The 19,253-nt window shown below is 42.7% G+C and overlaps 1 protein-coding gene across 1 annotated transcript in view; it reads left to right on the top strand.

The window, feature by feature from the left end:
* Positions 1-19,253, top strand: part of Dnah9 (dynein axonemal heavy chain 9) — a 369,830-nt gene that overhangs the window by 16,799 nt on the left and 333,778 nt on the right. The window contains exons 7-10 of the mRNA XM_045131009.1: positions 8,874-9,041; positions 11,322-11,438; positions 14,793-14,943; positions 16,599-16,713. Of these exons, the coding sequence (XP_044986944.1) occupies positions 8,874-9,041; positions 11,322-11,438; positions 14,793-14,943; positions 16,599-16,713 (551 nt within the window). The remainder of the gene's footprint in view (positions 1-8,873; positions 9,042-11,321; positions 11,439-14,792; positions 14,944-16,598; positions 16,714-19,253) is intronic.

The following is a 19,253-nucleotide window of genomic DNA, read 5'->3' as shown; positions in this document are numbered from 1 at the left end:
GTGACGTCAGTGCCTTTAGCTCTGCTTATTGTCATTCTCATGCTCGGGTTATATTGTGAGCGACTGATTTCTAATCTCGGCATTTCTCCTAGATTTCTTTCCTCTCATCTGTGATGATTTTTATTCCTTTTGTTGTTGTTGTTGTCACACAAGGGAATTTTGTGGTGCAGGCCAGAGCTTCCCCTGAGAGTGCTTGCTGTAAGATGAGGGAGTGAGAGAGTGCTGGTTCAAAGGAGGGTGTGTACTGTTGAGAAATGTGAGGTCATAGTGGTGGTAATGGAGCTCTTAGGAGTCTACCTTATTCCTCATCCTCATCTTCATAACAGCTAACCCTTGTGGAGGAAAAGGAAGAATAGAAGAATTTTTTAAAAAAAAGAGATGTGCAAGAACTTTTCTCATGCCCCAACACCTGTCTTCACAGTCGTCGTAAAAGCTAGGTGCAGATTCCCTTCTTTCAAACCGGTGCACAGTTACATGTGGCATGCAGTTAACTTACCCGCAGTCACCCAGTGCAAAGAGATGAGCTGGGGTTTTTACAAAGGAGCAAGTTATTCCTTCACCAAACTTTGATATCTTACAGGGAGCTGTAGAGGTTGATTTCCTTCCTCCTTCCTCCCGTCCCTCCTCCCTTCCCTTGCTCCCTCTTCCCTCCATGCCTTTCCTTTTGAAGGTCTCAAGCTGGTTTTGTGGTTTTATTTTTGCCCTTATAAATTCCTACCACCCTGAACGCACCCGATTTCGTCTGATCTTGCAAACCCTGTTTTTAACCACATGATTTCTAGGTCTTTACAACTAAATAGGTCATCCAGGTAAAATTGTGATTCCCATTTCATGAAAGGGCTTTAGGTTTTATTTTTTATGACTTTTATTCAGGGAATCTCAAAAGTGTACAGAATTTTTGGAGTTTGAAAGAGTGGTCAAAGAATGAGTAGTCTTTCGGTTGCCTCTAGGTTACTTCTCTCATCCTACCTACCCGCGCAATGCTCCAGCACACACATACATAGGCATGCATGCATGCACGCTCACACAATTCATGTTTGTATTGTAATACTGTGGAATCTGCAGATCCTTGTTTATGTTTCTGCCTGCAACCTCTTTCCTGCAAACAAAGCAGGGAGCAGCTTGGAAAGAGCCCTCATTTCTTTCATTATAAAATTGCTGTGATTCACTTGGAGACAAAATGATTTCCTGCTGAGGTTTTATGCAGTGATTAGCAGGGCGATAGGTAATAAGCTGACCCAATACACACTGCACTTCCTCTTGCTCCCTCCACCATCTCCAGCCTCTCTCCAGCCTTCTTTGATTCCCAGCCTAATTGGGCTGCTTCCCTTTCAGCCCAGCTTGAACATGTGGTCACATATGAGGTCATTAGCTGCATAAAGTCAGTGGCAATCGAAAGGTAAAGAAAACAGCCTTTTTCCAGATGACCTTTTGAGATTTTCTTCTGTGAATATCTGCTTTGTGCTCTCCTTAATGAATTCCGAAGACATTTCTTTTAAGATGGGCGCTGTGACCTCTCCTTCAAGAATAGGATTGCTGTTGGTGAAGCTTGTCATCATGCCTCATTTTGATTCTTCACCTCATGGGCCAGATCACAAACTGAACTCCCATCCCTCCACCTGCACCACTATTAAATGTTGCATCATTTTTCCTAACAATAGGTCCCAATCAGCCCACTAAGTCTTCTGGGACCTAGGGGCTCTTGTGATACCTGCCTGGAAAGGAACACCAGAATGTCCCCTCGATAAGCCATTATACATCTAGTATCTGTCAGCCTGATCTAAGAACATCGGGATTACCATAATTAGTAATGATGGGGGCACTTTACTGAAGTCCTACAAAGTCGCTTTTCATGTAATTTGGTGATCCACTGTCATGTTAAATATTTAGAATAGGCAATCGAGCCTTAGGAAAGCTAAGTGTCTTGCTTTAAACCACAATGTTAGCAAATAACAGACCCAGGCTTGTGTGCACTTCAGTGCTTGAAGCTATAGATACCAACTCTTTCCACACCTACAGTCTATAAATAGCATAATGATACCATGTGTTTACTACTGTGATGCATAAAATAGATAGTCTAAAATGTTTAAACCTGTTATTGTCTTAAGCTTGCCTATTGTCTCTTCAGTGAGTACTTTTAAATATTTTATTTATTTATTTATGAAAGAGAGAAAGAGGCATATAGAGAAAGAGAGAAGATGGGCGTGCCGGAGCCTCTTGCTCTTCAAACAAGCTCCAGACGCATGTGCCATCTTATGTATCTGGCTTATGTAGGTCCTGGCGAATTGAATCTGGGTCCTCAGGTTTATCATGCACCTTAACCACTAAGCACTCTCTAACCCAAGTGAGGACTTTTAAATGAGATTTCCTCTAAATCATTTCCGAATCAAATATGGGGTTGTGGTCAGTATGTTAAATCAGTGTCTACAGCTATATATTTATCATGCTAACCACCCATGCTCAGCACACTAAACTAGTGTCCATCCAGTAATGAGAGCCCACTCACTCCCTAAACAACCCAGACTATTGTTGGATATGTCTTAGCATTAGATAGTTTTATTATAGTCAGTGGACCCATAGGGAATGGCCATGCTTTATTGCTTAAAATTGTCACATATCAGAAATTGCATTAAGTTCCACCTACATAGTAAGACCACATCTGCTCTCTGCTCATCCAGTCATTCGCCTTCAGTCTACTTCAAAGTAGGATTGTGGAAGTTCCACCGTGCACTTGTGAAAGACCCTTTCACCAGTAAGGTGCTCTCCTTTATATTCTCTTTGCCCATCTAATTTTCTTTATTTTCACCAAGTGCTCCAGATAGGTCATGATCCCTGGATCCTCTGCCACTTTATTACCTTCCTTCTGCTGGGTGTGGAGCCGTAAGACAAAGCAGAGAGTATGTCTTCATCCAACCTATGTTTGGGCAGAATCAAGCTTTTCAGGGGATTGGAAGTACCAGGGCATCTTTGGGAAAGATGGAGAGAAAATAAACAAATCACACAATGTAATGTTAGATAATATAATGGCAACATTGTAACAGCCCTGAAGGAAGCTAGAGCAGCAAAAGAGAAGAGACGGTGCTACTGAGAGGTGGGGACAGGAAGGCCTTCTGAGAGAAATAGAAGGAAAGCCCTAAACCTTTATAATGAGCTCTAAATAAATATGCCATCCACGGTGCATTTGTTAAGTCCAACAAAACAATACAAATATATATTGGTTTTAGTGATCAGACCTTTTCCAAAAATACAATAATTAAATATTTCCCTAATAACTATGACTCACCCATTAGAGTTAAAATATGACCCCAATGCCCACCCAAGATCATATGCCAAGTTTTTTTGAGAAATAAAATAGCATAATGAAATTATCATCTTTATTTTCTGATGTAACCAAACATATCAAGATGCATCTGTCTTTTAAAATGATGAGAGACTATTTCGTGAAAGTTGCACTTGACATCCATTCAATTGTGAAGAATGAGTAACAGGGTGATATGCCACAGCACAAATATTTTTCTCCTAAAAATAGTCCTCTACAACTAAGCAACTTGAGAGTGGCTTGAATTGTTGTTGCAGTCAACTTCATTTGTTTTCTTCTCTCTATATAAAGTTAAATATACTTGTCTGTTAGAGACAGGGTCTCACTAGGTAGTGTAGGCTGGCCTTGACCTCATGAGACATCTTCCTTAGCCTCCTAAAAACTGGGATTACAAGTGTACTACCATGCATACTTTTGCCAGCATTTTGTTATTATAATTTTAATTGTTCAAATGTATGGAAAATAGTGTAACAGTTTGATATATGTGTGCAATGATCAAATCAGAGTAGTTAACTTCTCCTTAAAATATTTTCTAAAATTATTACTATCATAATTGTATAGACATTTATGGGAAAAGTGTGATATGTTAATACATTGTGCAATATGTACTGATCAAATCAGAGTAATTAATTATTCCCTCTGTTTATTAATTGCATTTGAAGTCTTCCAGTTTCTCCTTTCTAGTTCACCATAAAACGTGTAATGGTTTATTGTGAGCTGTAGTCTCTTCAGAGTTCTCTGGACACTGGAACTTACTCTGTCTAGTTGTATTTGAGTACTTATTTTCTAACTCCCACCATCTCCCCCACCTCAAGCTTTCCCAGTCCCTAGAAATCACTATGATTCTTCTTAGTGACTTTTAAATAATGTTTTTATTTACATATTTGATAAAGAGAGAGAGAGAGAATGAGAACATGGGCATTGCCAGGGCCTTCTGCCACTGCAAACAAATTCCAGACACATGAACCACTTTGTGCATCTGGCTTTACATGGGTACTAGGGAATTTAACCTGGGCCATCAGGCTTTGCAAGCAAGTACCTTTAACTACTGATCCATTTCTCCAGCCCTGGTTGAATTTTTTAACCCCCATATATGAGGAAGAACACACCGTAGTTTGTCTTTATGCAGCTGATCTATTTCCCTTAACATAATGCCCTCCAATTCCATTAATATTGTTGCAAAGATAGGATATCATTATTCATAACAAATTTAATTTTCCCATTCATCAGTTGATGGACATCTTGGCTGGCTTAATGTTGTAGCTATTACGAATAGCGCAGCGACAAATATGGGAGTGCAGGTGTCCCTTTGATATGCTGATGTTACTTCCTATGGATATATATCCTGAAGTGAAACTGTGGGTCCTATGGTAGATGCATTTTAGTTTTCTTACTAATTTATATCCCCACCAACAATGCACAAGGCTCCCCTTCTTCCACATACCCACCATCATTTTTTTTATTTTTGTCTCTTTTGGAGACCAGCCATTCTGACTGGGGTAAGCTGGCTTTCACTGTGGTTCAGATTTGTGTTTCCCCACTCGCCAGTGAATCTGAGTGTTTTTTAATGAACTTGTTAGCCCCTTGAGTTACTTTTTTCTCTTTTCAAAAGAAAACATTTATATTTATTTGAAAGTGGAAGTGAGAAAGACAGATAAAAAGGAGAGGGAAAGGGAAAAGAGAGGGAGAGAGAGAATATAGAGGTGCACAAGGGCTTCCTACCTCTGTAAATGAAATACAAACAAGAGTGACACTTTGTGCATCTGGCTTCATGTGGGTACTGGGAATCAAAACCTAGCCATTAGATTTTGCAAGGAAGTGCATTTACTCATTGAGACATCTCTCTAGCCTCTAGTCCTTTGAATTTCTTCTATAAGGAAGTGTCTAATAGGATCATTTGTTAAAAATATTTTTTTAGGGCTAGAGAGGTGGATTACTGGTTAAGTACTTGCCTGTGAAGCCTAAGGACCCTGGTTTGAGGCTCGATTCCCCAGGACCCACGTAAGCCAGATGCACAAGGTGGCACATGCATCTGGAGTTCATTTGCAGTGGCTGATGTGCCCATTCTCTCTCTATCTATCTGCCTCTTTCTCTCTCTGTCACTCTCAAATAAATAAATGAAAATTGTACTTTAAAAAAAAACATTTTTTTTTTACTTTTTATTTATTACAGAGAGATAGAAACAAAAAGAGAAAATGGTTTTACCAGGGCCTCCAACCACTGCAAACAAATTCCAGATGCATGTACCACATTTGGCATCTGGCTTATGTGGGTACTGGGAAATTGAACCTGGGTTCTTAGGCTTTGTAGGGAAGTGCTTTAACCACCTGGCCGTTTCTCCAGCCCTTCTTTTTAAGTTACTTGGCTTTTTTAAAAGTTCTTTATATATTCTGGATATTACTTGGTCATAAGATGCATTATTTGTGTTTTTTATCCATTATATGAGATAAATCTTTTGACAGCTATTCCTCAAACCAGGGTTGGTATTTGGAATATATAAAGAACTGCAACAAGTTGGGCTGCTTCTGCACAGCAAAGGAAACCATCAGCAGACCCAGCAGAAAGCCTACAGAGTGGAGAAAACCCTCGCCAGCTATTCTTTAGACCAAGGGCTGTTCCTAGATTGCACAAAGAACTGCAAAACTTAAACACCAAAAAACCCTCTCAGTCAGCAAATGGGCTAATGAAATGTATAGTCCGTTCACAAAAGCAGAAACACAAATGGCCAACAGACATTTTTTAAAAATATATTCAACGTTCATAACTATCAAGAAAATTCAAATTAAATCCACATAAATATTTTATCTCATTCCAATCAGAATGGCTATCATCAAGAAAACCAATGACTGTAGTCCCTTCAGGGGAATGTGGGCTGAGGAGATTGCTCAGTGGTTCAAGGTGCTTGCTTCCATAGCCTGCTGGCTGCAGTTTAATTCCTTAGTACCCATGTAAAGCCAGACATTCAAAGTGATGCATGTATCAGGAGGCCCTGGTATGCTCATTGTCTCACACTCTCTCCCTTTTTCTCTGTTTACAAATAAATGAATAAATAAAAAGAAAAAAGAAAGAAAACTAATGGCAAATGCTAGTGAGGTAGTAATGAGAACCCTTATTCACTATTGATATGTTTTTAAAATGGCGAGGGCACTACGGTAATCAGTGTGGAAGTTTCTCAGAAAGCTAAAAATTGAACTGTTACATGACTGAGCTATACCAGGGGCATATACTGTGGCATTCTGTAACCTACCACAGAGATATTTGCACATCCATGTTCATCGCTGCTCTGTCAGCAACGGTTAGGAAATAGAATCAGCTGAGATGTTCATCAACAGGTGATGGGATGATGAAAATGTGGAATTTTTCTCAGCTCTAAAGAAAAGTGAAGTTAAGAAATTTGTAAGAAAACTGATGGAATTTGAAAACAGTATGATAAGCGAGAAAGACAAAAATCACATATTCTCTCTCATATGCCAAACCTGACTTTTAATGCATATATGTATGTAAATGAGGATATCCATCCAGGGGCAGATAGGGGATACAAAAGGATATAGGAACCCATGAGAGGGGAGCATGAGGTGATAAGAAAGGGCAGGGGGAGGACAAAAGGAAGTAGAATATAAAAGTGGCAGGAAGCTATGATGGGGTGGTGGGCAGAAAAGGATGGGTAAAAAGGGAGACTGGGGAAACAAAAAATAATTGAAAAACACCAGAAGAAACCTAATTATTTCTAGACTAATAAAATTAAAAATAGAAAAATAAATTAAAAATAAAACATGTTCTCTACTCTAGGCTGTGGCTGTGTCTTTACCTATTGGTGATTGCCTCTGCTGTGCAGGAGTTCCTGAGTCTGATACAATACTATTGCCATTTTCATTTCATGTGCTCTTGTTTACCAAGTTGTGGCCCAAACTGATGTCTTCAAGTGTTTCCATTTTTTTTTTCTAGTATTTTTCCTTTCTTTCTTTCCCTTTTCTCTTTCTTTCTTTTCTCCTTCCTTCCTTCCTTCCTTCTTTCCTCTCTCTCTTTCTCTCTCTCTCTTTCTTCCTTTCTTTCTCTTTCTGTTGCAGAGGATTGAACCGAGGCCCTCACATGTTTTACTACTGAGCTAAGTTGCATTATTTTTATACAGTGACTCTTTCACTCCCTCTCAAAGGTGGCAAGAGCCCTAATTCTGGTGTTTGTCTTCCCTTCCAAGCTGGTCTCTTCCCTTTTCTCTGTCCTCTCCTGCTTGTTGCGAACCATCCCTTGCATAGCTGAGCAGAACAGACATTGCAGGGTGGCTGCCTGAGGCAGCATGGGTAGTTTTCTGGTTCTGTGTGGAACATGGGTCACGTCTCTCCACTCGTGTCTCTGTCCCTGCTGTTAGACTTGGTGTCCGTGGTAACAGTGACCTCAGGCAGTGGGAAACTCAGGGAGTGGACCCAGAACTTGCTAGGGTCCACTACTCTGGTGTCACACTGCTTTGCTGTCCTGGCTTCCTCAGAGTAAAGGGCACCCTCCCAGGTGTCCATGGCAACCGTTTATAATTCAAATGCAACGTGGCCTTCATCTCTGCTGCTGACTAGACATGGACATAGAGTGGAAGTTCTACCAACAAGCACATCTTGGTTTCAATGTTTTGTGATTTTTGGGGCAACTCACAAGAGATAAATTCAATCCTCCCTATTGGACTTGTTCAGAGGTCTTTGTATTGTGCGAGGTGGAGTGGCTTCCGTAGACGCGGGAGGGATTCCTCACCAAGTCCTCTGGCCTATGGCATGCATCTGTCAGTTAATTCTGAGTGCAGCTGCAATGTGACTACATCAGTAGCTGTGATAATCATATATACCGTGTGCCCCGCACCAACCTAAATCCTGGGCCTGCATTAACTCACTTAGTGCTCCTGATGTGGCAAAAAGAATTAGAGATTATGGTTATTGTGTTTCAGACAGAAAAACCCAGCACAGAGGTGGTAAGTAACTGTCTTATGGCACCCAGACAGCAGCATGGCGTAGCATGTGGAGGATACTCTGGGTGTTTTCTTTCCTGGGCAAGACTTACAAAGAAGGCTGGTGGTGCCCTCTGGATCTGTCTCCTGACCCTGTCCTCTAAAACAACTGTCCTTAGGGAACAGCAGAGAAAAGGCCATATGAAGTTTGTTGTTGTTGTTGTTTGGACAGGGTCACAGGTAGCCAAGGGTGGCCTTGAACTCCAGATCCTCTTGCATCCATCTCCCAAGTCCTGAGCCATTATGCCTAGTTTGAAACTGACTTTTCAATAAAAGTCTTTAATATTGTCTTCTACAATTTATCCTAGAGGTACCGAGGCAGCTACTTCACAATTTATTTATTGGCTTATTTTGGTCTCTGTGAATTCTCTTTATCTGCACTTGCTTCATTACAGAGTTTAACCAAGAGTTATTTCCCCAAGCCCAGTCTAATGGTAAGGTTACAAAAGTAATGAGGCATCACACTTCCATGAACAGCCACCCTCCTCTCGCGAGTCCCAGCTCCTCCAGGCCACTGTTGTAATGATGACAGTGATTCTTTTACCTCTTTTGTGAATTGTTCCCCAGGACCTTCTGGAGACAGTGTTGGATTTCCACAAACTGGAGAAGCTTGAGTTTAGTGGCATCCGAGGAAATGCCCTGAGTCAGCAGGTCCAGCAAATATATGAGGAGTTTCAGGAGATGTACAAGGTCTTCTCAGAGTGCTCCTATGACTGCTTGGACCCCCAGAATACGGTAGGGCTTGGAAGGGCCACTCAGATGTTCCACCCCTTTCTCACGTGCTCTAGCAGGAGGGCCACAGTAATTTCTTGCATGTTTTTCTCTTCAATTTTTTTTTTTTTACTCTATGGCCCCAGTGAATTTGTTAATCTTTATATGTGTTATAAGAAATCATCATTATTCCTATGTGATAAGGAAGATTCTTTTCATTCTTTGTGCTTGTAGAAGGATCAGAAAGGGTCCTCTCCACTGGGCCACTAACTGGCCCACACTAGTGATGCCCAGGGTGTCAGAGATGCTGAGGCCGGCATAGGAGCACAAAGGAAGTATGGCCACCACATGGCTGCAAAAGTTTAAGTTAAACAAAACAGGCCAGATGCAGGAAAACAAATACTGCATTTCTCACTTGTATGTGGAATCTAAGAGAGTCCAGTTGTCAAGCCTACAGATGCAGAATATCATGGACCTTGTCACCAGACTGGAGGGAAGAGGACATGTGAAGAAGTTGATCAAAAAGCATGTTTCAGTCATGCCAGATGAATGATTTCTGCTGATCTAATGTGCAATATTGTTAAGAGTGATTGTTAACAGTACTGTTTTTTGAAATTTTCCAAGAGGATAGATTTTATGAATGCACACAGATACAAAGAAAGAAGAAAACGATAACTATGTGAGGTGATATGCATGTTAATTATGTCAATTGCTTTGATCATTTCACAAGGTAAAATGTATGTTCAAACATCATTCCGCATCATAAGCATACAAAAGTTTTATTTACCAGTTGTACCTCAATAAGGATGAGAAGAAATGTTAAGCTTTGAGCAAAGTCTGCTCAGTGAAAGTCAGGCCCCACGTGGATGGTTTTAGTGGCTTGAGAATGGGTACATTAAGACATAGAGCATTCAAGATAAGGAAAGGCCAAGATGCCATGTCTAAGGTTGTGACAAAGAGCCCAGATTTCAGCAACAACTCCTCCCCCCCCCATGAAACCCAAGACCCGTGCATTCAAAAGCATAGCAGAAAAATAGAGAAAGGGCGATCATAGAAAAAGGAAACAGAATTCTCTGAAAAGGAAGAGAGAATTACTGGAGAAGAACTTTAATATGGAAGGGAAAAGGAGAAAAAAAATTGGGGCAGAGATTGCTCTGAGTGCCTTAGGACATCCTGGGTGATCTTCATTGGCTAGACCCAGGGAAACACCACTTTAAAAAGATTCTATTACTTTAACAAAGAAAACAGAGAAAAAATGAAGATGGATTACAAAACAGGACACACACACACATACACACTTCCTGTTTAACAACCCATGGTGAATACCAGCAATCCCACTGAAGAGGGCCATCAGTGGAATGGGGGTAGGGAGGAGAGAAATGGTACCAACACATGATGTGTCCATACAAAGTTTCTACTTAAGAAAATTTCATATTCAGCTAATTATATGTCAGATATTGGATATATTTTAGTGCATTACAATGTCAATGTAGTTGGAAAATAAAACTGTACTGTTTTCCTACTTTGCATTTTTAAATATCAACATCTTATTGTGAAACAAAAACACCAAATAGTAATTACACTAATTAGAGAGTTGTATTGACAAAATTTCCTCAAAAAATGTTGCACTCTAAGAAGAGAAACACACTTCAGGTTGTCAGATAAAATATTAGGACATACTTATATTTAAAAAAAATTCATGGTTTATCTAAATTCCAAACTCAACTGAGTGCTATGGGTTTTTTTTTGTTTTGTTTTGTTTTCATTTGCTAAATTTAGCAACTTTAGGAACAATGGCTGATTGTTATCTTAACAAAGTAAGGCATATTTAGAAGAAATGCTATATATTCACTTAATTAATTTACTTTCCTACTAAGGACTAGATTAGTTCAGTTACACTGAAAAGAAATTGAATTTGACTTGAAGGAGGAAGGTAAGTAGATGGGCATGCTGGGGCTATTGCTGCTGAGATGTTTGTGAAGGGCACAATAGGAGCTAACATTATGAGTAGGAGAGAAGGGGCTTTAGGAAGTGGAGGAAAGGGACACAGAAAAAATGGAGTAAAAAGATGCCAGCCTTATATTTGAGTCGCTTTGCTGCTTTTCCCAGAGGGTTTAGGTAGATACGATGTAACAAAAGGGTAGTGCTCTACATGGATAGAGGTGATGATATACCATTGGTGAAGTATATAGCATTAACATGTCTGTGGTATAAGTGATCCAAGTACACAGGTTAGTATTCAAGTTACTGGGATTGGCATTCAGAGAATTACGGTTTCCTTACATATATGTGCTGTTTCCTCAGGAATTTGAAAATGATGTTTCTGAATTTAACCAAAGAGTAGAAGATCTTGATCAGAGACTGGGAACTATCTTTATTCAAGCTTTCGATGACACGCCTGATGTGGAACATGCCTTTAAGGTACAAGTGAGGCCAGTAACACCCTTGTGCTTCCCCCAGCCCCCATCACAAATGCTCTTATCCTGACTGTTTTCCCCCTGAAAATATTACTCTTAGTAGTTTTGACAGTTGGAGGGCAAAAGTCCTAGGAAAGAGGGTGTGCAGAGTTGGGCTTTTGATGTTGAGAGCTGGTGCTTTTTCTGAACATGTAAAGCTACCTTGAAAATCAGTCTTCTGCCATGCTCTGCCTTTGTGAGTGGAGTCACTTCTCAGGGTGACAAGGTGTCCTGTGGTCCCTGTGCTGAAACATGGCCCAGCAGTACCACCGCCGTGTTAATGAGAGGTTGACTCTGGCTGGAGCAAAGCACTTGCCAGAAAATGGGCTTCAAGATTCAGGCACAAGTAACTGAAACAAGACTTGGCTTTGGCCCCTGTTTTGCTCATATTAGGTGACACGAGGATGGAGGGGAAAGTTTAGGGTAAAAAGAAGGTGAGTAGATGTGCAGCTGGGAGAACTGAGTAGTGAGGGGACCTGGTGGAGAAGGGTAAGTCTCCTGTAAACTATGAAGAGGAATTCTCGTAAAGCTTTGAAGACTGGAGTGATGAGGACGTTATAGGAAGACAAATTTTGGTACAGCGTTGAAAACAGATGTCTGTCAGAGCTACTCAAGATGGATTGAACTTTCTTGACAAGTGACTGAACAACATCCAGACAGAGACCGAATGACTGATGGGACAACTGTATAAGAGGCCTCCACTCTTATTAGGTGAATGTATACTATCCTAGAATATTAACTGAACCAAGTGTTCCCGGCTTCGTTTGCCATTGAGAGAGAGAGAAGCCCTTAATAAACAGTTGCTATTTCATAACTCCGCTATGAAGACTTCTAGCACTCCTCCTCAGAGGCGATCCGGCGGGGGTATGACCATTGACTAGGATTCCCTCTTCACACATATGAGCTAATCACAAGGACGGGGTTCACATATGTTTACAAAATGATCCTTTGTGCCATTAACTCTCACAAACGGGAACTAACTGAGACTCTGAAGTTCCACCTCCATTCATGTATTGAGATCGCACAGCCCACACACCCAGGATGCCCGTTGGGCCTGTGATTTGAGGATGTTCATGTGTATTCTCTTCACTCTGCCTTTGAAGTCACCATCACCATGCCACTGCTCTATGTCTGGAGCCACCCTTCTCCATTTGAACCATGCAGAAAGCTGTAGGAAGGAGTCTTATTATTGCTCTCTTATCACTATCTACGTTTACAAGAACTTCTGTCTATGAGTTCTAGAAAAGCCAGTCCTTGATAAATATTAGGATTCTAAGCAAAAGAAGAGAGACCCTCTTCTGACCTGGTGCCTGGTCCTGAAATATCACTGATTGTTGTGACAGTCCCAAAGCACTCTCACTGAAGCAGGGTCCTTTGCCATCTGACCCTTCCTCTTCTTCTCAGTATCCCATAGGAACAGGCAGGAAAGTTACAGCCATCTAGTCCCTTCTGCTTGATTCATTTTCTCCCCCTTTTTTTTTTTTTTTTTTTTTTTTTGGTCATCTGAACAACAAAAAATCCAAACCTTTCCCTCTTCAGATGAGATTAAAGCTGTAGTTGATAAAGTGGGGACTGGTCAGAGAGATCAGGCCTCACACCTGATGCCCCTGTTGCTGCCACACCAATTACCTAACCAGAATAAGTAGCTTGGAAGTCATGATCAGTGAGGGTACATGCAGGTCAAAGACCTTGGGCTGCCAGTGCAGGCTGACCACAGTGGTCCCTCAACGCCCCAGAGCACAGTGGGGAATTGCTCTTACGCCCCTGCCAAAGTGGAGATGCTTTCTATTATGGATTTGGGTGATTCTTATGGAGGAAACTGTGAGCATAGAACCTTCTGTGGAAAAACTTTAGTACCTCTAATTAAGTTTTACTAAGTAACTCCTTCCATCTGCCTGACCTGAAAAGTAATCAATGTAGGATTCCCTGCCCTGCTCTTTCATGAGTTTGAACACTTCCCCCGACATGACCTAGACACCCAGGACTTTCCAGAACCATCTCAAATTCTGAGCCCATGCTGATCAGCTCATGGCACTTGTCCCCTCTCCCTGTACTGCAGGCTTTGAAATGTGGTGAAGGAAAGAAATGGCAAGAACCACCCAGTGGGAAATGAGCTGGTACCGGAATGAGCATGAGCTCTTACACACACGGGCTTGACTCAGCTTCCAGTTTCAGGAGCTGTGGATATAGTCTTAACATTGTATCTCCCACACTCATTTTAAAACAAGGGATGGCAAGCATTTCTCAGCAAAGGCTCAGAGAATAAATTATTTAGACTGTGGGCATATAAGTTCTCCGTAACGTACTCTTTTTTTATTTTCAGAAGTTCTTTTAAAAAATGTACCCTGCACCAAGGCCATGGACCAGGTTTGGCAGCCCACTGGCAGTTCTTTATTAATACCTAACTAGAAGCATGAAGTAGAGCCCGTTTTAATGATTGGCAGGTTTAGAGGAGCTGTTGGTATATGGGAAAGACAACTGAAGACCTACATGGCCTCGGCTTAGAGCATTGTCACAGTACAAGAAGCACAATCAGGAAGGAGGGAGTCAAGATTATTTCACAATGTTTTTCTGCTGCTTTAGTAAACACCTAAGAGCCAGGACAGCTTCAATGCCCAGGAAAATAATACCTCAGATGTCCCTGTCATCCTCTCTGTTCTCAGAGCAACTGGTAACTGAACTACCTACCCCCCACACACACATGCGCGCACACGCGCGCACACACACACACACACACACACACACACACACACTTCCAAATCTCAGCTCTCCAGATTCCCCAGTGTCGCAACTTTCTTTTTTTTATTTTTTATTTTTTACTTGTTTCTTTCATTAGTTTGCTATAACTACCTTCCTTCTATGTCCAATTACATTGTGTAGTTCAACATACCTTACTGGCATCTTTAGTTTAGGTTTTTTTTTTTTTCTTCTATCCAGATCTTTCTAACAGAAGAGAACCTGGCAGTGATCCAGACGGCAGGATTTTCAGACACAACGGAGAAATTAGGTGTGGTGGTCCACACATTGAATGTCAGTACTAGGGAATCTGAAGCAAAGAGGTTCCTATTCAAAGCCAGACTGAGCCACACAATGAGTTCCTGTCTCAGAGAAAGCTAAGCCCTTCCCCTCACAAAAAGCCACACAGCAAAGGAAGGGCATGAGTACGCGGCTCCTTACTGGCTATTAGTGTTGTAGTTCCGCAAGAGCGAGTATGTGTCCCTCTTGCATCATAGGACAGGAAGGAAATCCCAGGAACCTGCATTTCTGTAAAACCCTACCAAGTCTCCATGTGTTCCCTTACTCCCTCTCCTCTTTCCAGCTGCTAGACATCGCAGGAGGCCTCCTCGAAAGACCATTGGTGGCACGGGATGTGTCGCATAAATACCCGGTCCTCATCAGAATGTTTAGCAGAGACCTAGATGCCGTGCAAATCATCTACAGTCAGCATGTCCAGGAGGAGGCAGATCATGGTAGGCTGCTTGCCTGGGGAATTTGAGGGGCATTCTGTCACTGGGTATGCGGTCCTCCCATGTTCATTAAATGTCCACGGATGGCTCTTGGACACTCTCCAAGAAGAGCAAGTGTAGTCCTCATGCTTGAAATACCAGGTCATCTGGAGCGATTGTAGAGTTGACTGAACTGTGGATTTCCCTGCGTCTGAGGTTGGGATTGGCAGAGTAGCCCACATCAGTGAAACCCTGACCAACACTGGTCAGTTGTGACTTTGGCATAATGGATGAGTTGACCCTGACCAGTGCCACCACACTGATTAATCTTCCACGTACCTCAATTCACAGTCGAATTTTATGTGCCTGGGAAAACTTCCCTAGTGCTTCCACTGCCATAGCAACTGTATTTCTGGTGGGAGGAACTGGAAGGAGCTTGATGAAGGTCAGTCACCTTGCAGAGGTGTGACATTTTCATTTTTCATTACAGTTAGATGCCCTACCTTATTTGTTTGAAAGTCAAACACAAGTTCATTTTGGTTGCATAAACATTTCTTGAGCAAAGCATATTTGTGGGCACCATATATACAGGGGGTCTGGGTAAGAGATAAGGTAATTAACACTGAAAGGGACTGGCCACATTGTGAGACTTGCCCTTCTTGTGTTATAAGGAATTGTAACAAAAGAAGATGAATCATGGCCAACAGGTTTAAGGGTGAGTCCACAAGGAAGAGGGTGTTGAGCTGACCCTGGGAGTTGAGAGTTTGACAGTAAAGATGATGAGACAAATAACTCAGAATCAAAGGCAGGAGAAATATGAAAGTTGACCCAGCAGAACCACCTGTGCCCATTCAACCTGTGGAGGAGTGATCGGGCCAGCCATGGGTGGGTGGGTCCAGGCCATAAAAGGCTCTGAGCACTAGGTTGAGAAAGAAAAAGAAATCATATCTAAGCAACAGGAATTTATGAAAGGTTTCATGATAGCTGCGTAGCAGGGCTACGGCAGTCACAACAGGCTTCATGAGGAGGCTTTCATGGGTTGCTTCCACTGAGGATGTCATTTTTAAGAAGTTTATTAGTCCAACTTTATGTCAGGCCATCCTAAGAACTTTTATTTTGAGACAGAGTCTTGCTATACAGTCCAAGCTGCCTTAAAACTCTTAATCCTCCTGCTTCAGCCCCCCTAATGCTAGGATGACAGATGGGCACCACCAGAGCTTCTTGCAAGCAAATACGAAGCATGAAAACCCAAACATCAAACATCTTCAAAGATAGTATTGATCTTCTTCTCCTCCTCTGCCTCCTCCTCCTTCTCTTCTTCTTGTTCTTTAGAAGAACTGTTAGTATATCTGAAAGACAACTGAAGTCCTACACGGCTGAGGCCATGTCTCTCAGCCCTGACTGTACAAGTAGAAACATCTCCAGAGCTTCTATAAACTATCTATGGCCAGCTGCTCAGACCAATTAAATCAGGATAGTTGGGCATGGAACCTATGTCCTCGGAGCTGTTGTGTTCTCCCCAGGATCCTCTTGAGTAGGACACATAAAGGTGTGCGCCCAGGGTGTCTTCAGTCTGGAAGTAGATGCAGCACTACTGGGGTAACGGAAGGAAGCTCTCGTGGGGCAGAGGGAGCAGAGGACTGTACCCTCATTTCAGTATGGCTGTCCGTGTCCCCCAGGATTTTCTACAGTGCATAAGAACATGCCTGCCGTGGCTGGGGGCATCCGCTGGGCTCAGGAGCTGAGGCAGCGCATCCAGGGCCCCTTCAGCAACTTCACACGCATCCAGCACCTGTGAGTATCTGACTCCTAAAAGGTCAGTGGAGGCAGAGCCCTGCAATCTGCACTGTAACTTCTGAGTCTCTTCTAGTAATCACCCTCATGTGCCCCACCACCCAAAAGCTTCCCTGACCACAGGTAAAGAGTTTGCTGGGGAGGGAGAGACATTTTTTCTGTAGTAGTGTAGCCATCAGTAGGTTGCAGATGCTGTGGTAGATAACCCCCACCATGCTCATTAATTAAACTCCATGGGTCTCACATGCAAGAAAGAACACATGAAAGTTGACGAGGGACTTGTTGAGAAGAAGAGGTTCTGTGGAAGGAGGACAAAAAGGGGGAGTCGAAAGAAGGTAATGGGAGGAGGTCATGATCAAAATACATTATGTATATGTATCAGAATTGTCAATAAAAAACTGAGAAAAAAAAAAAAGCAAGTTTATTCCTGCTTACTTGCCCAAGGCATGAAAAGCATTTTCCTGTTGTGCAATTTCCAGCTGCAGACTAGGTTCCTGTCACTCAAACAGTAATGATGCTAATATTTGTGGACACAGGCGTGGGTCCCTTAGCTGACTCCAGGCTGACACTTCTGTACTGGGGGATTCATTTCTGGAATTAAGTGAGTGAGTCAAGAGACTCACTTTCTGGGGAGGTGCTCTACATTTCTCCCTGAAGAAAATCCATCTTCCTTTCTCGATCTACTGGGAAATCACAAGTGTTTCCCAACCATAGAATGAGGCCTCTGCATTGTTAGAAACCCCCTGGGTACCTTGTCAAGATTTAGTCCCTGCCTCAAATGTCACCTTCTGAGTCTGACTGTGGGCTGGGAATTTCCTTCTTTGACAGTCTCCCTAGGGAACTCTGATGGTGGTCAGAGTAAGAAAGCTTGAGCCTGCTTCATGCCAGGTCTGGGAACTATGAAACTTAGAGGCCTTTAACTGCTAGAAGTGAGTAAAAGGAGCTTTTTGTAATAGTGTTTAGGAGCTTACTGTCTAGGCAGTCTTCCTCTGACTCTTCTTCATGAAAGACTAGGTCTTACAGGGTGCTTGCCTTGGACAGATGTGGCTAAAGGAAAGCAGATGGAAGCTGGCTAGCAGTTGGAGGTGCTTTGGAATCGGGACGATCTGCAGAGACCCTCTGCACATGTAGGAAGCTTAAATGCTCCCAAGATAAGGGAAGCCCAAGAAACAGTGATGTGGATGGTATGATACTGTGACAGAAAAGGTCTATAGGAGGTCCACTAGCCAGGGAAGCAGCCCAAGGACAAACAGGTCTGGCTGTTGGAGAAGCTGAAAGCATAGGGTGCCCAAATTCAAAATATTTTAATTAATTAATTTATTTATTTATTTATTTATGAGAGAGAAAGAGGGACAGAAAGAGAGAGAGAAAGAACCCCAGGTCCTCCATTCACTGCAGACGAGCTATGGACACATGCACCAACTTGTGCAACTGGCTTACATGGGTCCTGAGGAATGGAACCTGGGTTCTTTGGCTTTGGATCAAGCACCTTATCCATTAAGCCATATCTCTAACCCAGGATGTCCAATAAGGCTGAAAGGAGGGAGATGACTCACCTAAGATCTTAGGGACAGCCAAGGAATGACCCATGACCTGGAAGAATCATGTGGGACTCAGGGCTTCTAGTCCAGCACTCTGTCCCAGGGTCCCTTGCCATAGAGAGAGTTTGACCTGGACCAGAGCTGAGCCCTCAGGCTTCTCAGACCTGACCCTTACAGCTGAATAGAGACAACACGGAGCAGCTCTGTCCTGCTTCCAGGAATAGGGACTGTGTAGTTGCTATAAGTCCAGTTTCCAGGAAGCACCACAGAGGGATGGTGGGAAGTGGGGGCCTGAGCTTGTGGTTGGTGGCATCTGAGGCTTCAATGGGACCTCTTCAAAGGTGCTTGGCCTTTGTACCTCTCCTTGTTTGGGCTGTGGACCTTCTCCACAAAGAGCTGGGCCTTGGCCAAAGAGGCTGGCAGGTGGGCTTTGCTGCAACCAAGCATGCCTGGCCAGCACCGAGACCTGGAGTGGGCAGAGTGCCTTGTCCCACAAAAGTGTCTTCATGCGACACCGTGATGACCTTCACAGGGTCACACAAAAACTCCCATGTTTTCAAAAGGAATTCAGATGTGCATTGTACCGATTTGAAATGTTGCACATTCCTCACCATGAAGGGGAATGGAAGCTAGACATTCTCACTGTATTGTTTTCTGTGACCTCTCACATGCCCTTTGAGATGAGCCTCTCTGCCTTCTTGCCAGATACAAAAGTAAGATCTAGGGGCCGTGAGGTCTGTGGGAAGCCTGTCGCCGAGATGAAGCTGCCCGCTTGGGCAGGAGCGCTCTCTTCCCACTTGCTCATGCTGTAACTACTCGCTCACCACGAACGGACACGAAGCAGTGTGCTGCTTTCTTCACAGGCACGAGGGCTGTTGTGGAACGCTCCAGAACCTGTGAAGAAACCTGTGCTGGATTAAAGAGCAACTGGGCTTTTTAAAGACTTGGCAATAAATGGCCTTATTTTTGCTAGCAAGGCAAACAGAACAGACTCCACAT

The sequence above is a fragment of the Jaculus jaculus genome, chromosome 12 (assembly GCF_020740685.1).
Source record: "Jaculus jaculus isolate mJacJac1 chromosome 12, mJacJac1.mat.Y.cur, whole genome shotgun sequence".
NCBI lineage: Eukaryota > Metazoa > Chordata > Mammalia > Rodentia > Dipodidae > Jaculus > Jaculus jaculus.
This window is presented reverse-complemented; position numbering and strand designations above follow the sequence as displayed.